This window comes from Oncorhynchus masou, chromosome 14, assembly GCF_036934945.1.
Source record: "Oncorhynchus masou masou isolate Uvic2021 chromosome 14, UVic_Omas_1.1, whole genome shotgun sequence".
Classification (NCBI taxonomy): Eukaryota; Metazoa; Chordata; class Actinopteri; order Salmoniformes; family Salmonidae; genus Oncorhynchus; species Oncorhynchus masou.
Window position 1 is genome coordinate 33,386,405 of NC_088225.1, and position 20,297 is coordinate 33,406,701.

General features: G+C 46.5%; 2 protein-coding genes across 2 annotated transcripts in view; one reads left to right on the plus strand and one right to left on the minus strand.

Annotated features, from left to right (window-relative positions):
* The first annotated feature begins 1,625 nt into the window (after positions 1-1,625).
* On the plus strand, positions 1,626-12,094 carry LOC135553878 (polycomb protein suz12-B-like). Its single transcript, XM_064985805.1, has 4 exons — positions 1,626-1,678; positions 2,713-2,887; positions 3,635-3,714; positions 6,059-12,094. Exons 1-4 carry the CDS (start codon positions 1,626-1,628, stop codon positions 6,450-6,452), a joined length of 702 nt encoding a protein of 233 aa, XP_064841877.1. The 3' UTR covers positions 6,453-12,094.
* An 819-nt stretch (positions 12,095-12,913) lies between these two features.
* Positions 12,914-20,297, minus strand: part of LOC135554765 (cytokine receptor-like factor 3) — a 20,515-nt gene continuing 13,131 nt past the window's right edge. Inside the window, 5 exon segments of the mRNA XM_064987197.1 lie at positions 12,914-15,500; positions 15,683-15,795; positions 15,887-16,025; positions 18,374-18,433; positions 18,436-18,534. Of these exon segments, the coding sequence (XP_064843269.1) occupies positions 15,232-15,500; positions 15,683-15,795; positions 15,887-16,025; positions 18,374-18,433; positions 18,436-18,534 (680 nt within the window). The 3' untranslated portion in view covers positions 12,914-15,231.

The window sequence follows — 20,297 nt, forward strand, 5'->3', positions numbered from 1 at the left end:
TTGCTACCTTTACGAGCCCATACCAGTGACAAACTTCGCTATGTTATCCACATATAGCAGTACACAAACAAAATCTTGCTCACTTATGTTGCTAGCTAGAAATAAATGGCCACAAATTCATTCAGAAATGGAGGAAGAGCATAGCTAGCTTTAGCAAGCTAACGTTTGCAGCTGCCTCTTCAACAAGAAGCCACTGGGACAACATTAATCCTAAAATAAATAAATACAAATGTTCCCCGTTGAGCAAAATCCACATTCACCCCTCCAAAAGAAAGCATGGCTCCGGGGCTTCTCTGAGATGACACCAGATCCGCAATCGGATCCATGGCCGACGTGTCACATTTCAGTTTAGCCTGCACCGGCAGGCTGTGTGGAGAACTCCCCCGGAGACACAGAACGGCTGAATTACCTGAACGCGCACACAGCCCCCACTAACACGTTCAACGCTTTTTACAGTTCGGTAACGGTGACCTCGGTCGCTGCCGAAACGACTCTTTCCCATAGTACAAGCCTATCTATAATATGATCAGCTGTTAGCTACCAACAGCTGGCAGACTTGTTTTACATTTGGTTCGCTTTATCACTGTTCTTTAAATGGAAGACGTGAACTAAACGCACTATACCTAGCTGACGTTAGCATGGAGGAAGCAAGCTAGCTCTTTCATTGAACTGAATTTGGTAAAAGGGCTTTTATGTACACTGCGCCATCGGCTTGGAACGCCGTACAAAATACTTTTAAACTGGAAGAACTTGTCCCGATTGGGGTTATTAAATCACTGATGAATGATTTTTGTGGCTGATTCTCTGACCTGTCAATGTTTTTAATTGGCTGTTTTTGATGTTGTTATATACTCTTGTGAATTCAATGGTTTTTACTAGATTACTTGTAGTTTTTCACGTCTGTAATTTTTGCAATGAATTACTGCTGCCTATTTTGGCCAGGACGCTCTTGAAAAGAGATTTTAAATCTCAATGAGCCCTTCCTGGTTAAATAAAGGTTAAATGAAGAATAAATCAATTAAAATATACCCGGTTGACCTCCATGCTCACTGAAGTCTGTGTTAATGCTTGGTCTCTGCTGGTGCTGCTGGCTGTTTGAGACGCTTTAGAAGCCACATTGCTGGTGGGGACAGCATCCACGTTGAGAAGCAACTTCTTGCTGAAGCACTCCTTCCATTGTTGATAGCTGTGGAAGTTCTCAGGGATGAAAGGTGCCCTGCAGATTGACAACTAGATGCCCAATTCGCCCGGTTTCCACTAGTTACACTACATGACCAAAAGTATGTGCTCGTTGAACATCTCATTTCAATATCATGGGCATTAATATGGAGTTGGTCCCCCTTGGCTGCTATAGCAGCCTCTTCTGGGAAGGTTGAGGTCAGGGCTCTGTGCAGGCCAGTCAAGTTCTTCCACACCGATCTTGACAAACCATTTCTGTGTGGACATCTTTGTGTACAGGGGCATTGTCATGCTGAAACAGGAAAGAGCCTTCCCCAAACTGTTGCCAAAAAGTTGGAAGCACAGGATCATTGTATGCTGTAGCGTTAAGATGTTCCTTCCCTTGAACTAAGGGGCCGAGCCCGAACCCATTATGAAGCTCCCGGCGAGCAGTTATTGTGCTGACAATGCTTCCAGAGGCAGTTTGGAACTCGGTAGTGAGTGTTGCAACCGAGGACAGGTGATTTTTATGCAGTACACGTTTCAGCACTCTTTCTGTGAGCTTGTGTTGCCTACCACTTCACGGCTGAGCCGTTGTTGCTCCTAGACATTTCCACTTCACAATAACAGTACTAACAGTTGACCAGGGCACAAATTTGACGAACCGACTTGTTGGAAAGGTGGCCTCCTAGGACGGTGCCACTCTGAATGTCACTGAGCTCTTCAGTAAGGCCATTCTACTGCCAGTGTTTGTCTATGGAGATTGCATGGCTGTTTGCTTGATTTTTATAAACCTGTCAGCAACCGGTGTGGCTGAAATAGACCAATCCACTCATTTGAATGGGTGTCCACATACTTTTGTGTATATAGTGCACCACAGACACAAAGTCAAAATGGTCTTTATCCTATAAATTCCTGAAAACAAAAATGGGCTTTTTGGTCTTCATTTAAGGTCAAGGTTAGGCATAAGGTTAGCAGTGTGGGGACCAATTCTTCCGCCTCATTCTCACAATCTTTAAAAAAGCTGACCACGGGACGGGACGTTGTAGGATTTTTTCCAAAGTTAGAACTGATTTGGAGAGAACCCCAAACCTAACTTTTAGAACAACATATTATAACAATTGATTTTAGAGTTTGTAATTTGGGAATGTTTTCTTGGGGTGCTCTAAGTTACTACTATGTGTTTCTGCCATTGAGAAATAAATGCTGCTTTCAACATCCATCTTTACCTCACTTTCCCTCTCTTCTGTTCTCCTTCCTGTAGGATCTTTACCTCTCTTCTGTTCTCCTTCCTGTAGGATCTTTACCTCTCTTCTGTTCTCCTTCCCGTAGGATCTTTGCCTCTGTTCTCCTTCCTGTAGGATCTTTACCTCTCTTCTGTTCTCCTTCCTGTAGGATCTTTACCTCTCTCTCTCTCATATTTATATATATTCATTCTCCCCCTACCCATCGCCTCTCTTCCTGTAGGCTAAAGCATGTATGTATTCAGGTACAATAGACAGTCAGTTACTAACCCCTCCCTCCCCTTAGACCGAAGCGTCTCCTCCCCCCCAGTCTGTGTGAGTTCCTGGAGGCTGATGGAGGAGAGGGAGACCAGCAGAGAATCATCCCTGGTCACAACCGCCTCTACTTCCGTTCAGACAGCTGTACCCCCAAAACACCCCAGGAGGTAGATCACGACAGTGAGGATGAGACGGACCCCTTCTGGCTCCGAGAGAGGACCATCATGGTGAGAGACGCAAACACACACTGAGCAGGTAGCTACCACACTGAGCAGGTAGCTACCACATTACAGACTGTAGGTTTTAGGCCCATACAAACCCAGGTCTACTCTGCACCAGTACAGACTGTAGGTATTAGGCCCATACAAACCCAGGTCTACTCTGCACCAGTACAGACTGTAGGTATTAGGCCCATACAAACCCAGGTCTACTCTGCACCAGTACAGACTGTAGGTATTAGGCCCATACAAACCCAGGTCTACTCTGCACCAGTACAGACTGTAGGTATTAGGCCCATACAAACCCAGGTCTACTCTGCACCAGTACAAACTGTAGGTTTTAGGCCCATACAAACCCAGGTCTACTCTGCACCAGTACAGACTGTAGGTATTAGGCCCATACAAACCCAGGTGTACTCTGCACCAGTACAAACTGTAGGTATTAGGCCCATACAAACCCAGGTGTACTCTGCACCAGTACAAACTGTAGGTATTAGGCCCATACAAACCCAGGTCTACTCTGCACCAGTACAGACTGTAGGTATTAGGCCCATACAAACCCAGGTCTACTCTGCACCAGTACAAACTGTAGGTTTTAGGCCCATACAAACACAGGTCTACTCTGCACCAGTACAAACTGTAGGTATTAGGCCCATACAAACCCAGGTCTACCATTTACAACAGAGCCACACTGACATTGGGTTTGGAGTCTCCAACTTGACTCTGGATCCACTCTGACTGTTGTTCTGTCTCCAGCAAATCCAGGAGTTTACAGACGTGAACGATGGAGAGAAGGAGGTGATGAAGCTATGGAACCTTCACGTTATGAAGTGTGGGTACGTACCCCACATTAAAGCCCTGGCCTCGCTATACAGCCTCTGTTTAAAGCATCATCAGACGTTGTTGTGTCTCGTTCTCTAGACGTTGTTGTGTGTCGTTCTCTAGACGTTGTTGTGTCTCGTTCTCTAGACGTTGTTGTGTGCCGTTCTCTAGACGCTGTTGTGTCTCGTTCTCTAGACGCTGTTGTGTCTCGTTCTCTAGACGTTGTTGTGTGTCGTTCTCTAGACGTTGTTGTGTGTCGTTCTCTAGACGTTGTTGTGTGTCGTTCTCTAGACGTTGTTGTGTGTCGTTCTCTAGACGTTGTTGTGTCTCGTTCTCTGGACGTTGTTGTGTCTCGTTCTCTGGACGTTGTTGTTTCTCGTTCTCTGGACGTTGTTGTGTGTCGTTCTCTGGACGTTGTTGTGTGTCGTTCTCTAGACGTTGTTGTGTGTCGTTCTCTAGACGTTGTTGTGTCTCGTTCTCTAGACGTTGTTGTGTCTCGTTCTCTAGACGTTGTTGTGTGTCGTTCTCTAGACGTTGTTGTGTCTCGTTCTCTAGACGTTGTTGGGTCTCGTTCTCTAGACGTTGTTGTGTCTCGTTCTCTAGACGTTGTTGTGTCTCGTTCTCTAGACGTTGTTGTGTCTCGTTCTCTAGACGTTGTTGTGTCTCGTTCTCTAGACGTTGTTGTGTCTCGTTCTCTAGACGTTGTTGTGTCTCGTTCTCTAGACGTTGTTGTGTCTCGTTCTCTAGACGTTGTTGTGTCTCGTTCTCTAGACGTTGTTGTGTGCCGTTCTCTAGACGTTGTTGTGTGCCGTTCTCTAGAGCTTCAGAAGACGTTGCTGTGTGCTGTTCTTTAGACGTTGTTGTGTGTCGTTCTCTAGAGCTTCATGAGACGTTGTTGTGTGTCGTTCTCTAGAGCTTCATGAGACGTTGTTGTGTGCCGTTCTCTAGAGCTAGTGGTTCAGACAATATGTTCCTCCATCATGTACATAGAATAGTTAAATAAAAAATACAAATTTCCATCCAACCATCATATGGAGGTCAACTTGGAGTCATGCGACAGACTTGGCGTGTTAACTGCCTTGTTCAGGGGAAGAACTACAGATTTTTACCTTGTCAGCTCGGGGATTAGATCTAGCAACCTTTCGGTTACTGGCCCAACGCTCTAACCACTAGTCTACCTGCTGCCCCAAATGAATTCGTATTAACCAGGCGCTCTAGACTAGAGGCTCCATAGTGTCTGTGGCGCAGGCTGAACGTTTGACGTCCCTACTCTAATCCCCCCCCCCTCTCTCCCCCCACTCTCTCTCTCCCCCCACTCTCTCTCTCCCCCCCACTCTCTCTCTTCCCCCCACTCTCTCTCTCTCCCCCCACTCTCTCTCTCTTCCCCCCACTCCTCTCTCCCCCACTCTCTCTCTAATCTCTCCCCCCCCCCACTCTCTCTCTCCCCCCACTCTCTCTCTCTCCCCCCACTCTCTCTCTCCCCCCCCACTCTCTCTCTCTAATCCCCCTCCTCTCTCTCTCTCCCCCACTCTCTCTCCCCCACTCTCTCTCCCCCACTCTCTCTCTAATCCCCCCCTCTCTCTCTCTCTCCCCCCACTCTCTCTCCCCCCACTCTCTCTCTAATCCCCCCTCTCTCTCTCCCCCCACTCTCTCCCCCCCACTCTCTCCTAATCCCCCCTCTCTCTCCCCCCACTCTCTCTCCCCCACTCTCTCTCTAATCCCCCCCCTCTCTCTCTCCCCCCACTCTCCTCCCCCCACTCTCTCTCTCTCTCCCCCCCCACTCCTCTCTCTCCCCCCACTCTCTCCCCCCCTCTCTCTCTCTTCCCCCCACTCTCTCTCTTCCCCCCACTCTCTCTCTCCCCCCCCACTCTCTCTCTCTCCCCCCACTCTCTCTCTCTCCCCCCACTCTCTCTCTCCCCCCACTCTCTCTCTCCCCCCCCACTCTCTCTCTCTCCCCCCCTCTCTTCCCCCCCTCTCTCTCTCTTCCCCCCTCTCTCTCTCTTCCCCCACTCTCTCTCTTCCCCCACTCTCTCTCTCTTCCCCCCACTCTCTCCCCACTCTCTTCCCCCCCACTCTCTCCCTCTTCCCCCACTCTCTCCCCCTCTCTCTCTCCCCCACTCTCTCTCTCTCCCCCCACTCTCTCTCTCTTCCCCCACTCTCACTCTCTCTCTCTCCCCCCACTCTCTCTCTCCCCCACTCTCTCTCTTCCCCCCACTCTCTCTCTCCCCCCCACTCTCTCTCTCTCCCCCACTCTCTCTCTCTTCCCCCACTCTCTCTCTCTTCCCCCACTCTCTCTCTTCCCCCCACTCTCTCTCTCTTCCCCCCACTCTCTCCCCCCTCTCTCTCTCTGCAAATCAGCTACATAGCAGATAACCAGATGAACGGAGCCTGTCTGGCGTTTGTGGAAGGTTGCGGTGCGTACATTGCCAGGAAGAACCTCTGTAGGAACTTCCTGTTACACCTGGTCAGCATGCATGACTTTAAACTGGTTACCACGACAACCATCAACCAGGCCATGACACGCCTCCGACACATCCAGCAGACCCAGCGGCAGGAAGGAGGAGAGTGTTGGGTGACAGCGCTGGAGTCTCCGTCTGGGCTGCAACCCGACTATGCCACATGTAATGACGACCACGCGGATGGTAAGAGTAACCACGGTAATGGCCGCACGAATGGAAACGGCGATGGCGATGAAGCTGGTAGTTCTGTTGCTGTGGAAACGTCCAGGCCGAGCAAGAGGCATAAGTTGTGAGGTACCCTCCGGCCCTCTCCTGGAGGAGTGATGAGTAACTAAAATGATGCCCGGTGATTGGCTGAGTGGAGGGTGAAAGAGGGTGTGTTGGTGGTGATTGGAGGGAATAATAAGAGAGACTCATGATGACATCATTCCAAACAAGCACTGGGTGTTGGGTTTACCGTATAGAGGTGGTGGGCCAGAATCATTTAAGTCAATTTGGACACACACATAAATACACACACACACACACACACACACAGTCCCACTGGTTATAGCAGGGAAACCTTGGTCTAGTTTTTCCCCATGTCTGGTTATTCAGTCTTGCTTTGATGTCATGAGACTGATGTTACAGTGACCATGAGGTCTGTAAACGCATCACTTTAGCAATAACTTAGTCCCAACTGGCACCATATTCCTTTATACTAGTGTGCACTACTTTTTACCAGGCCCTGCTATAGACTAGGGGATATATTTGTACATCAAGCTGTCTGCTATAGATTCGCATTCTGTCCAGGGGGTGTATTTGTACATCAAGCTGTCTGCTATAGACAAGGGGGTGTACTTGTACATCAAGCTGTCTGCTATTGACAAGGAGGTGTACTTGTACATCAAGCTGTCTGCTATAGACTAGCATTCTGTCCAGGAGGTGTACTTGTACATCAAGCTGTCTGCTATAGACTAGCATTCTGTCCAGGTGTACTTGTACATCAAGCTGTCTGCTATAGACTAGCATTCTGTCCAGGTGTACTTGTACATCATGCTGTCTGCTATAGACTAGCATTCTGTCCAGGAGGTGTACTTGTACATCATGCTGTCTGCTATAGACTAGCATTCTGTCCAGGAGTGGTACTTGTACATCAAGCTGTCTGCTATAGACTAGCATTCTGTCCAGGAGTGGTACTTGTACATCAAGCTGTCTGCTATAGACTAGCATTCTGTCCAGGTGTACTTGTACATCAAGCTGTCTGCTATAGACTAGCATTCTGTCCAGGAGGTGTACACATCATGCTGTCTGCTATAGACTAGCATTCTGTCCAGGAGGTGTACTTGTACATCATGCCGTCTGCTATAGACTAGCATTCTGTCCAGGTGTACTTGTACATCAAGCTGTCTGCTATAGACTAGCATTCTGTCCAGGTGTACTTGTACATCAAGCTGTCTGCTATAGACTAGCATTCTGTCCAGGAGGTGTACTTGTACATCAAGCTGTCTGCTATAGACTAGCATTCTGTCCAGGAGGTGTACTTGTACATCAAGCTGTCTGCTATAGACAAGCATTCTGTCCAGGAGGTGTACTTGTACATCAAGCTGTCTGCTATAGACTAGCATTCTGTCCAGGAGGTGTACTTGTACATCATGCTGTCTGCTATAGACTAGCATTCTGTCCAGGAGGTGTACTTGTACATCAAGCTGCCTCACTACAGAAGCAGGAGTTGGGCTCCTGCCCTCTGGGCTGTTCTGGCTGTTACAAGGCTTTAGTACTTTAGGCCGAGGCCCATAGGGTCCTATATAGATCAGTGGTTCCCAAACTGTTTCACTCAGATCCCTCTTCCAGCATTGGGGAACATCCATTTCTATGGGCACAAGTTCATGACACAAACGGTTCACACCCCTAAAATGTTGCAGATTTTAAAGCTTATTTCCTATACATTTTGCCATGTCTAATGTGTTTTCTTGTGATATTTGAGTGACAAAAAAAAATGAATGTCTATGGGCTAAAAAAAAAAACAACGTTAGCTGACATTTCTGACCGGTTATAAATATCTCTCTAAGAAATGTAATGACTGACATGACAAAGAGGAACTGATGATGCAATAACCAGTTTCTACACGTCGCCTTGTGTGTTCTACTATTACAGCTATGAGTCAGTTGAAAGCTGGACTGAGTTCCCCCTAGGGGGCCGCGCCCCACAGTTTGGGAACCGCTGATATATGGAATAGGATACCATCAGTGCAGTGTCCATCCTCACTGGTTCATCAGTGCAGTGTCCGTCCTCACTGGTTCATCAGTGCAGTGTCCGTCCTCACTGGTTCATCAGTGCAGTGTCCTTCCTCACTGGTTCATCAGTGCAGTGTCCGTCCTCACTGGTTCATCAGTGCAGTGTCCGTCCTCACTGGTTCATCAGTGCAGTGTCCCTCCTCACTGGTTCATCGGCGCAGTGTCCGTCCTCACTGGTTCATCGGTGCAGTGTCCGTCCTCACTGGTTCATCGGTGCAGTGTCCGTCCTCACTGGTTCATCGGTGCAGTGTCCGTCCTCACTGGTTCATCGGTGCAGTGTCCGTCCTCACTGGTTCATCAGTGCAGTGTCCGTCCTCACTGGTTCATCAGTGCAGTGTCCGTCCTCACTGGTTCATCAGTGCAGTGTCCCTCCTCACTGGTTCATCAGTGCAGTGTCCGTCCTCACTGGTTCATCAGTGCAGTGTCCGTCCTCACTGGTTCATCGGTGCAGTGTCCATCCTCACTGGTTCATCAGTGCAGTGTCCGTCCTCACTGGTTCATCGGTGCAGTGTCCGTCCTCACTGGTTCATCGGCGCAGTGTCCGTCCTCACTGGTTCATCGGCGCAGTGTCCGTCCTCACTGGTTCATCAGTGCAGTGTCCCTCCTCACTGGTTCATCAGTGCAGTGTCCGTCCTCACTGGTTCATCAGTGCAGTGTCCGTCCTCACTGGTTCATCGGCGCAGTGTCCGTCCTCACTGGTTCATCAGCGCAGTGTCCGTCCTCACTGGTTCATCAGTGCAGTGTCCGTCCTCACTGGTTCATCGGCGCAGTGTCCCTCCTCACTGGTTCATCAGTGCAGTGTCCGTCCTCACTGGTTCATCGGTGCAGTGTCCGTCCTCACTGGTTCATCAGTGCAGTGTCCCTCCTCACTGGTTCATCAGTGCAGTGTCCGTCCTCACTGGTTCATCAGTGCAGTGTCCGTCCTCACTGGTTCATCGGTGCAGTGTCCGTCCTCACTGGTTCATCAGTGCAGTGTCCCTCCTCACGTGTCCAACCTACTTTAGCCCCCGTCTTGTCTCAGGTGCCTGTTTGAGACAGACTTGGGTGTCTGTGCACTAGACAAGAAATAGGGTGTCATTCGGGATATTTGCTTTGGGACAAACTCGTTTATATATATAATTATTTATATATATATTTATATATATATAGTATAGAGACGAACCGAAAAGACTTGGGTCGTCTTCACTTTAATTTTTTTTTTTTTACCTTTATTTAACCAGGCAAGTCAGTTAAGAACAAATTCTTATTTTCAATGATGGCCTAGGAACAGTGGGTTAACTGCCTGTTCAGGGGCAGCACGACAGATTTGTACCTTGTCAGCTCGGGGGTTTGAACTTGCAACCTTCCGGCTACTAGTCCAACGCTCTAACCACTAGGCTACACTAGGCTACCCTGCCGCCCACTTGGGACGGACTACCTGAACAATATAAACGTTTGTTTTCGTTTTCTTGTGCTAAACGTTTTTGCTACAGTGTGCACTAATGAATACAACCCTGATGACGGCCAGACTCTGCTGTATTGTTGTTGTTTTTTTACAAGGGGAATGGTTGGTTGTATGATGATGCATTCTGAATTTGAACATTTGATTGTGTTTATTACTATGGGGGCCATTTTGAGGCTGAACTTGAGGGACGTTACGCTGGTCTGAAGTCCAGCTCTTGGAAACAGTGTTGTTGGACTAGAAGGTGTCTGGCTCAGGGTAGAAACGTCACATCCTAAACTAAATGTGTATTGCTGTCAGACCTCTGTTTAAATGCTATTTGGAGTCTTTAATGTTTGCTCTAGCCTGCCTGGAGTGCTAGATGGGAGGGGAGTTGCAGTTTTGGGACTAGTCTTTATGTCCATTTAAGCCAGGCAAAGCTCAATCAAGCACAGATCGAGTATTTGAACTCAGGTCTGGCTAGCACTCAAGTCAGTCACAGGATCCAATGGTGCTACTAGACAGATGATTCAGGCCCTCAGCGAGCACAGATCAGTCATCTGTAACCTTTTTGAGGTCATTAGGTCAAGGTTCAGTTACACTGTATGACCACATTCATCATCAAGCTGAAACCGTGCAGCACCCACATCCACTCACTGCTTTTGGGCAGCGTCCCGAATGGCTCCCTATATGGTATACTACTTTTGACCAGGGTCCACAGGGCAGTGCACTACTTATAGGGAATAGGGTGCCATTTGGGACGTACTCTTACTTATGTTGGAGTAATTTGGCACGGTCAGTGTCGACGTCTTCAGAAAGGTGACCTGCTGGACATCAACTGTAGTAAGTATTACAGTGGAGAGTTAAATGTTGTTGTTGAGTTTCCTGGCCAAAGGGAGTTGGATCTGCTGCAGATTTTCTACTGTGTTCCTCACCTGTGAAACTGTCCCAATTAGCATCTTAATTCCTATATATATAGATATAGAGATATAGATAGTGTACCATAGGGCCCTGGTCAAAAGTAGCATGGACCACAGGAGGTTGGTGGCAGCTTTAATTGGGGAGGACGGGCCCTGGTCAAAAGTAGCATGGACCACTGGAGGTTGGTGGCAGCTTTAATTGGGGAGGACGGGCCCCGGTCAAAAGTAGCATGGACCACAGGAGGTTGGTGGCAGCTTTAATTGGGGAGGACGGGCCCTGGTCAAAAGTAGCATGGACCACAGGAGGTTGGTGGCAGCTTTAATTGGGGAGGACGGGCCCTGGTCAAAAGTAGCATGGACCACTGGAGGTTGGTGGCAGCTTTAATTGGGGAGGACGGGCCCTGGTCAAAAGTAGCATGGACCACAGGAGGTTGGTGGCAGCTTTAATTGGGGAGGACGGGCCCTGGTCAAAAGTAGCATGGACCACTGGAGGTTGGTGGCAGCTTTAATTGGGGAGGACGGGCCCTGGTCAAAAGTAGCATGGACCACTGGAGGTTGGTGGCAGCTTTAATTGGGGAGGACGGGCCCTGGTCAAAAGTAGCATGGACCACTGGAGGTTGGTGGCAGCTTTAATTGGGGAGGACGGGCCCTGGTCAGAAGTAGCATGGACCACAGGAGGTTGGTGGCAGCTTTAATTGGGGAGGACGGGCCCTGGTCATGGCTGGAGCGGAATGGTATCTAACATGTGATTGTGTTTGATGCCGTTATGAGCCGTCCTCCCCTCAGCAGCCTCCACTGGTATGGGCCCTGGTCAACAGGAGTGCACTATATAGGAAATAGGGTGTTATTGCAGGTGCCTCCTTTGCTTCTCCAGTGATGGGGTGGATCTTTCCAGGTGTGAACTTGAATTGCAATCAATCAGGACCCAAACAAAGGAAGCTGTTCCTACGATTTGTAGCTGTGTGCAGTATGTTGACTAGGGTCATGTTCATTTGGCACAAAACGTTAGAAAGCACTCACAACGAGGGAGTTGGAGGTACTATCTGTACGAATCCAATAAAACACTTATCTTCTGTTGCAAAACGTTTTGCTACAGTGCGCCTCAGTGAACATGACCCAGGTTTGTGTGTATATACACCTCACTTCAGGAAAAAAGAGCAACATTTTGCTCTAGCGAACCCAGATAAGAAAATGCAAAAGAAAAACAGGACTTTATTCACCAACATCCTAAAACCAGCTGGACGTTGGAATGTAGTAATCAAGGAGTCATAGAAAATGTTTTCTATTTAAAAGAATAAAGATGTTTTGTACTATTACCATTCACGTCTCATATGGTTTTAATTGAATGGATGTGGTTCTAACACTACTGGTCACGTTCTCATGGATACGGTTCTAACACTACTGGTCACGTTCTCATGGATACGGTTCTAACACTACTGGTCACGTTCTCATGGATATGGTTCTAACACTACTGGTCACGTTACTGTATCATGTATACGGTTCTAACACTACTGGTCACGTTCTCATGGATATGGTTCTAACACTACTGGTCACGTTCTCATGGATACGGTTCTAACACTACTGGTCACGTTCTCATGGATACGGTTCTAACAATACTGGTCACATTCTCATGGATACGGTTCTAACACTACTGGTCACGTTACTGTAACTATCTCATGGATACGGTTCTAACACTACTGGTCACGTTACTGTAACTATCTCATGGATACGGTTCTAACCCTACTGGTCACGTTACTGTAACTATCTCATGGATACGGTTCTAACACTACTGGTCACGTTACTGTAACTACCTCATGGATACGGTTCTAACCCTACTGGTCACGTTGCTGTAACTCTCATTCACATGTTAGGATAGGGGATAGACCTTCAGCGAGCCCGAGAATAGAACTTTCCAGACTGGGCCAGTAGGGATGTGTCCAACGAGCCCGTCAGACCAGCCAAATGTTGTATTTCCAACCATGACACGGGCCGGAACATTTTGGACCCCGTTGTTACCCTGGCTAGTAGAAATGGTCTGCTAGCCTGTCTGACCCAACATCCTGACTTCTGTCCATCTCTTGATGTAGCTCCAATTTTGGATTGTTTCATATTTCAGACACACAAAAAAATAACCAAAACAAGATGACTAAGCAATTTATTGTATGTTTCTGGGGCATTCGTTCTGTACTGAAGGAAGGAACAAAGACAGAGGTCAATAATAAGCCTGTTAACAAGCAGGACGGGGCTCAATGCCATTTCGGAAGTCGACTCACATTCCACTTTAACGCTAATTGGAATTTCAGTTAAACTCCCGAATTGAAATGGAACTGAGCCCCAACCCTGATTTACAAGTCACAGTCAGCATTCCAAATGGCACCCTATCTGATGCACTTCTTTTGACCAGCCCTATGGATCCTGGTCAAAAAAGTAGTGCACTAGATAGGGGATGGATGTCAGAAGGTGAATTCACCAATTTGTAAGTCGCTCTGGATAAGAGCGTCTGCTAAATGACAGGGTGCTATTTGGGACTCGGACACAGTTAAAGGAATTGCAGACGGATGTTTGCAGGAAGAAGGGTGGTGAATGACAAGACAGCTGAGTACGACCCCACTATAACAGGTGGCCTGGTTCCATTTCCAACCCCACACTCCTACCCTCGCGCCATTGGCAGCCTTTCACTGATATCAGATGATTTGGATGTGAAGCAACACTGCCACAGAGTAACTATACAGCTATGTACTGTATCCAAGCTATAGCTTTTATCTAGCAGTGTCTTACAGCATGTATGACCACTGTTAACCTGTTAAATGTGAAACCGTCACACTCCCGAGTGGCGCAGCGGTCTAAGGCACTGTATTGCAGTGCTAGAGGCGTCACTACAGACCCTGGTTCGTTTCCAGGCTGTCATACAACCGGCCATGATCAGGAGTCCCAAAGGGTTTGGCCCAGCATCATTAGGGGAGGGGGGGGTTGGCAGTCATTGTAAATAACATTTTGTTCTTTCCTGACTTGCCTAGTTAAATAAAGGTTAATTTAAATTTGAACCATCGAACTCAGTCAGTCTGCTGAAGAGCGCTCTGTAACCACAGCAACCATACCATCTCTGCAGAAACACAGGAAGCAACCCAAAACGGCCCCCATAGTGGTCGGGAGGAAATAGGATGCCGTTGTAAAATATAAATTCACCTCTCTCAAGTTCCCCCAAAAATTCACATGAAAGTACATCAGTCTACAAGTGAAGTTACATTACATGGTTGTGAATACTGTTAGCAAAAAAAAAAAAAACACAAAAAAAGTATTTAAGAGCGTGACATGGAATCTGATTCAGAACACTTACAGAATCTGAACTTTGTACACCGCATGAGTTCTGCTCACACCGAGCTAGAGAACTGAAAACGGGTCGACAGGGAGAGGAGAGACTGACAAAGAAGAGGATCTCTGGAGTGAGTCGTTTTTATTCTGTGGTAAACCAGACCAGCATGCTTTGCAGCTCAAGTGTTTAATGAAAGGCAACGTCTCACTTCTCTGAGCGAGACCACCCCCTTATTGTTCTCACATTCAAAAGTTTAAAAAACACCACCATTTTAGGACGTTTGGAGAGAATGTGCATCTGAAATAGGGCACAGGAATGACACCCTATTCCCTATATAGTCCACTACGTTTGACCAAGGCCCATAGGGAATAGGGTGCCATTTCATGCACGGCCTGAGTGTCTTGAAAAGCAATAATGATTGGTCAGTTCTGGTACATCAGTCTGTATCAGATGGCAGCATATCTTATCAGACAGGTCAGAAAGGGCTTTGTGTACATTGTCCATCCAGGTGCCCAAGAGGAGAAAGGTGAGCTCCTGGAGCTGAGATTTGACACCGGAGAAGACCACCCTCAGCCATCACCAGTCATACCTGGAGGAAGCACAGATCGCTGCGCCAGATCAAACCTCTCCCAGGGTGAAAGGAACAGATTGGTCACAGTGGGTAAAAGAGGGGTACATTTACTGTAAACAACAGTTGAATTCACATTTTAGAAATAGCCCAACACTGAACAGTTGCTATACGGGGTAGAGGCTAAGTGTCGAAGGCAGTGGTATTCAAAGGCGAGGATCGCGACCCTCACTAAACAAAAAGTACGAGTACAGATTATTGTATGAGACAATATACAAACGTATTTGAAAAATAAAATTGAGTACATTTATTTTGGTTTCTTGTAAATGTAATGAATTAAGGGTTATTCGTTGATGTAAAAATCTAAAATGTACTGTTTTTTTTATTATTTTTGGGTTGGGTTCATGAGAAATTGCACACAACAAAATAGGGTCCCTGCTAAAAAGTTTGAATAGCACTGGTCTAAGGGGTTGGGTCTAGGGGTTGATTTGGGACAGGACATTTCCCTCAGACAAGACTGTTACCCTGCTTGTCCCTTTGTGTTGACTGACAGGGCTGCTGTCCAATCAGCAGCCTCAGAACACCAGCACCTTCCAACCAGGGTGGGCTAAGGAGCAGCCAAAGAACAGGCAGTCCACCCCCTGGTCCAGCAGCCAATCAAACACCACTTCCCGGTTCCCTGAGCCAATCGTAACCCTCAGCTTGAAGTTGCCTCCGTCGCTAAGGTTGTTGTTGTTGCTAATAGGAAGTAGGTTGACCACTTCCATATCGAAGGTCACAGCAGAGCCGAGGGTGATGGAAGGCAGCTGGTTGGTCATCTCTTTACCGTTGACAAACACTGCTCCTGGAGGGGAAGAAGAGGGAGGGAGAGAGAGAAGAGGGAGGGAGAGAGGGAGAGAAGAGGGAAGGGAGGGGGGGAGAGAGAGGAGGTGAGAACAAAATCTCGAAGTTTTGCTAACTTTTAACGTTGCTGCTACTCTGCAATTGTACGCTTTACCAAAATAAAAAAAGTGATTGTGAGCGTACCGTTGGTGGAGATGCAGACAGCCTGGTCCCTCTGCAGAGACTCCGCCTCTCCCTCACACCCCACACACACCCCGATACTGTCCCGCTTGTCCATCTGGCCCGTTGCAGAGATCCTACGCAAGCACACAGAACACACATTAATCACAGCATAACATTACGCTACAGATTGTGATGGAGAGAGAGGGGGGGAGTGTGTGTACTGACTTGAAGGTGAGCGTCTGTCCACAGAAGTAGGTTGGAGCGTTGGAGTAGAGAACCCCAGCTTTAGAGGGGGAGGAGTCACTCCGCATGGCGATGTTCCTTCTACTGCTGAGGATGTAGCCCTCACTGCCTGGACACCACTCTGGAACACACACACATGGTCAGAGGAACACACACACACGCGGTCAGAGGAACACACACACACGCGGTCAGAGGAACACACACACACGCGGTCAGAGGAACACACACACACGGTCAGAGGAACACACACACACGCGGTCAGAGAAAGAAACACACACACACGGTCAGAGGAACACACACACACGGTCAGAGGAACACACACACACGGTCAGAGGAACACACACACACACGCGGTCAGAGGAACACACACACACACGCGGTCAGAGGAACACACACACACGGTCAGAGGAACACACACACGGTCAGAGGAACACACACACACACGGTCAGAGGAACACACACACGGTCAGAGGAACACACACACACGGTCAGAGAAAGAAACACACACACACGGTCAGAGGAACACACACACACACGGTCAGAGGAACACACACACACGGTCAGAGAAAGAAACACACACACACGGTCAGAGAAAGAAACACACACACACGCGGTCAGAGGAACACACACACACACGGTCAGAGGAACACACACACACGCGGTCAGAGGAACACACACACACGCGGTCAGAGGAACACACACACACACACGGTCAGAGGAACACACACACACACACACACGGTCAGAGGAACACACACACACACGGTCAGAGGAACACACACACACACGGTCAGAGGAACGCACACACACACGGTCAGAGGAACACACACACACGGTCAGAGGAACACACACACACACGGTCAGAGAAAGAAACACACACACACACACGGTCAGAGAAAGAAACACACACACACACACGGTCAGAGAAAGAAACACACACACACACACGGTCAGAGAAAGAAACACACACACACGTTCAGAGAAAGAAACACACACACACGGTCAGAGAAAGAAACACACACACACGGTCAGAGAAAGAAACACACACACACGGTCAGAGAAAGAAACACACACACACGGTCAGAGAAAGAAACACACACACACGGTCAGAGAAAGAAACACACACACACGGTCAGAGGAACACACACACACGGTCAGAGAAACACACACACACGGTCAGAGGAACACACACACACACGGTCAGAGGAACACACACACACACACACACAGTCAGAGAAACAAACACACACAGTCAGAGAAACACACACACACCCAGAAGAAGACAGAAACCATGACAACAGTACATCTTCAGTCGAGGCCGACTGCATTTCAACAGGTCTGGCTCCAGGAGACACACCTTCTCACGCCACAGACACTGAGACACAGGAGATGAGACAGGATGTTGAGTGATGCCAGAGAGGACGGTGCTTTACTGACCCCAACAGCACGGGAGGTGAAATTACAAGCTAGGTAGCTAGTGTGTACTAAGTAGCTAGTGTGTGCTAAGTAGCTAGTGTGTGCGTACTATCTAGCTGCACAAGCAACAATGGTTAACATTACACCCTGGACCAGAGCTAGTTCCCTGACTATGTGCCTAACACACTGATGCCCTGGACCAGAGCTAGTGTCTCACGATACACGAGACCAACAAACGTCTACAGGTTACGCGAGCTCACACCATCTGAGACACACAAATACCATCAGAGACGCACTTTGAGGTTCGTAGACCACGCTGTGTCAGCATGCAGAACCTGGAGCTGAACGCATCACCTGTATCTGCTTCAGGTGTCTGTGTTTACCCTGGGGTGTGTGTTGACCCTGGGGTGTGTGTGTTTACCCTGGGGTGTGTGTGTTTACCCTGGGGTGTGTGTTTACCCTGGGGTGTGTGTTGACCCTGGGGTGTGTGTTGACCCTGGGGTGTGTGTGTGTACCCTGGGGTGTGTGTGTCTGTGTTTACCCTGGGGTGTGTGTGTCTGTGTTTACCCTGGGGTGTGTGTGTGTGTGTGTTTACCCTGGGGTGTGTGTTTACCCTGGGGTGTGTGTTTACCCTGGGGTGTGTGTTGACCCTGGGGTGTGTGTTGACCCTGGGGTGTGTGTGTGTGTGTGTCTGTGTTTACCCTGGGTTGTGTGTTTACCCTGGGGTGTGTGTGTTTGTGTTTACCATGTGATGTGTCTGTGTCTGTGTTTACCCTGGGGTGTGTGTGTGTCTGTGTTTACCCTGGGGTGTGTGTGTGTCTGTGTTTACCCTGGGGTGTGTGTGTTTACCCTGGTGTGTGTGTTTACCCTGTGGTGTGTGTGTTTACCCTATAGTGTGTGTGAGTGTTTTCCATCTGGTGTGTGTGTGAGTGTTTACCATGGGGTGTGTGTGTTTACCCTATAGTGTGTGTGTTTACCCTATAGTGTGTGTGTGAGTGTTTTCCATCTGGTGTGTGTGTGTGAGTGTTGTCCATCTGGTGTGTGTGTGTTTACCATGGGGTGCCAGCGTGGTGTATCCTGTCTGTGGGACGCTCCAGGGGCTCCACTGCACGTCCCTCCCCGGGCACACACCCTGAACAGATGATCAGTGTGGGGGTCCAGGTGTAGGACCAGGAACTCCAGCTCCGGCCCGATGTAGGTGTCCTCGTACTGACCTGAAGGGGAAGATACCAAGGTTAGGACCATCAACTACCATTAACAAAGCACTATTATAGTAGAACGTACTATTCATATAGAGTACTATTCATATGATAAAGTACTATTCATATATAGTACTATTCATATGATAAAGTACTATTCATATATAGTACTATTCATATGATAAAGTACTATTCATATGATAAAGTACTATTCATGTAAAGTACTATTCATGTAAAGTACTATTCATGTAAAGTACTATTCATGTAAAGTACTATTCATGTAAAGTACTATTCAATTAGAACATACTATTCATATGATAAAGTACTATTCATATGATAAAGTACTATTCATATAAAGTACTATTCATATAAAGTACTATTCATGTAAAGTACTATTCATGTAAAGTACTATTCATATTATAAAGTACTATTCATACTGTAAAGTACTATTCAATTAGAACATTCTATTCATATGATAAAGTACTATTCTATAAAGTACTATTCAATTAGAACATTCTATTCATATGATAAAGTACTATTCATATGATAAAGTACTATTCATACTGTAAAGTACTATTCATATGATAAAGTACTATTCATATAAAGTACTATTCAATTAGAACATTCTATTCATATGATAAAGTACTATTCATATAAAGTACTATTCATACTGTAAAGTACTATTCATATGATAAAGTACTATTCATGTAAAGTACTATTCAATTAGAACATTCTATTCATATGATAAAGTACTATTCATATGATAAAGTACTATTCATACTGTAAAGTACTATTCATATGATAAAGTACTATTCATATAAAGTACTATTCAATTAGAACATTCTATTCATATGATAAAGTACTATTCATGTAAAGTACTATTCATACTGTAAAGTACTATTCATATTATAAAGTACTATTCATATAAAGTACTATTCAATTAGAACATTCTATTCATATGATAAAGTACTATTCATATAAAGTACTATTCATACTGTAAAGTACTATTCATATGATAAAGTACTATTCATATGATAAAGTACTATTCATATGATAAAGTACTATTCATACTGTAAAGTACTATTCATATTATAAAGTACTATTCAATTAGAACATTCTATTCATATGATAAAGTACTATTCATATAAAGTACTATTCATATAAAGTACTATTCATACTGTAAAGTACTATTCATATAAAGTACTATTCATATGATAAAGTACTATTCATATATAATACTATTCATATGATAAAGTACTATTCCTATTATAAAGTACTATTCATATGATAAAGTACTATTCATATAAAGTACTATTCATATAAAGTACTATTCATATAAAGTACTATTCAATTAGAACATACTATTCATATAAAGTACTATTCATATAAAGTACTATTCATATTATAAGAGTACTATTCATATTATAAAGTACTATTCAATTAAAACATATTATTCATATTATAATGTACCATGCATACAATTACATTTTATAATATATTTCACGTTATAATATGATATAGTATTAATATTATTAAGTAGTACTAATATGTAATTCTGTGGTTAGGACAACATATCCACAGGCTCAGATTCATGGGATCAGGACTGGTCCCTTTGTTGCACTGAGAGACAGTCGCCAGTCCCTTTGTTGCACTGAGAGACAGTCGCCGGTCCCTTTGTTGCACTGAGAGACAGTCGCCGGTCCCTTTGTTGCACTGAGAGACAGTCGACCGGTCCCTTTGTTGCACTGAGAGACAGTCGACCGGTCCCTTTGTTGCAC

Excerpts from the sequence above, each read along its gene's own strand:
- LOC135553878 (XM_064985805.1), top strand. The coding sequence starts at position 1,626 with ATGCTTCCAGAGGCAGTTTGGAACTCGGTAGTGAGTGTTGCAACCGAG. Across the intron at positions 1,679-2,712 it reads AGTGTTGCAACCGAGGACAG|TCTGTGTGAGTTCCTGGAGG; the intron begins GTGATTTTTATG and ends CCTCCCCCCCAG. Across the intron at positions 3,715-6,058 it reads CTTCACGTTATGAAGTGTGG|CTACATAGCAGATAACCAGA; the intron begins GTACGTACCCCA and ends TCTGCAAATCAG.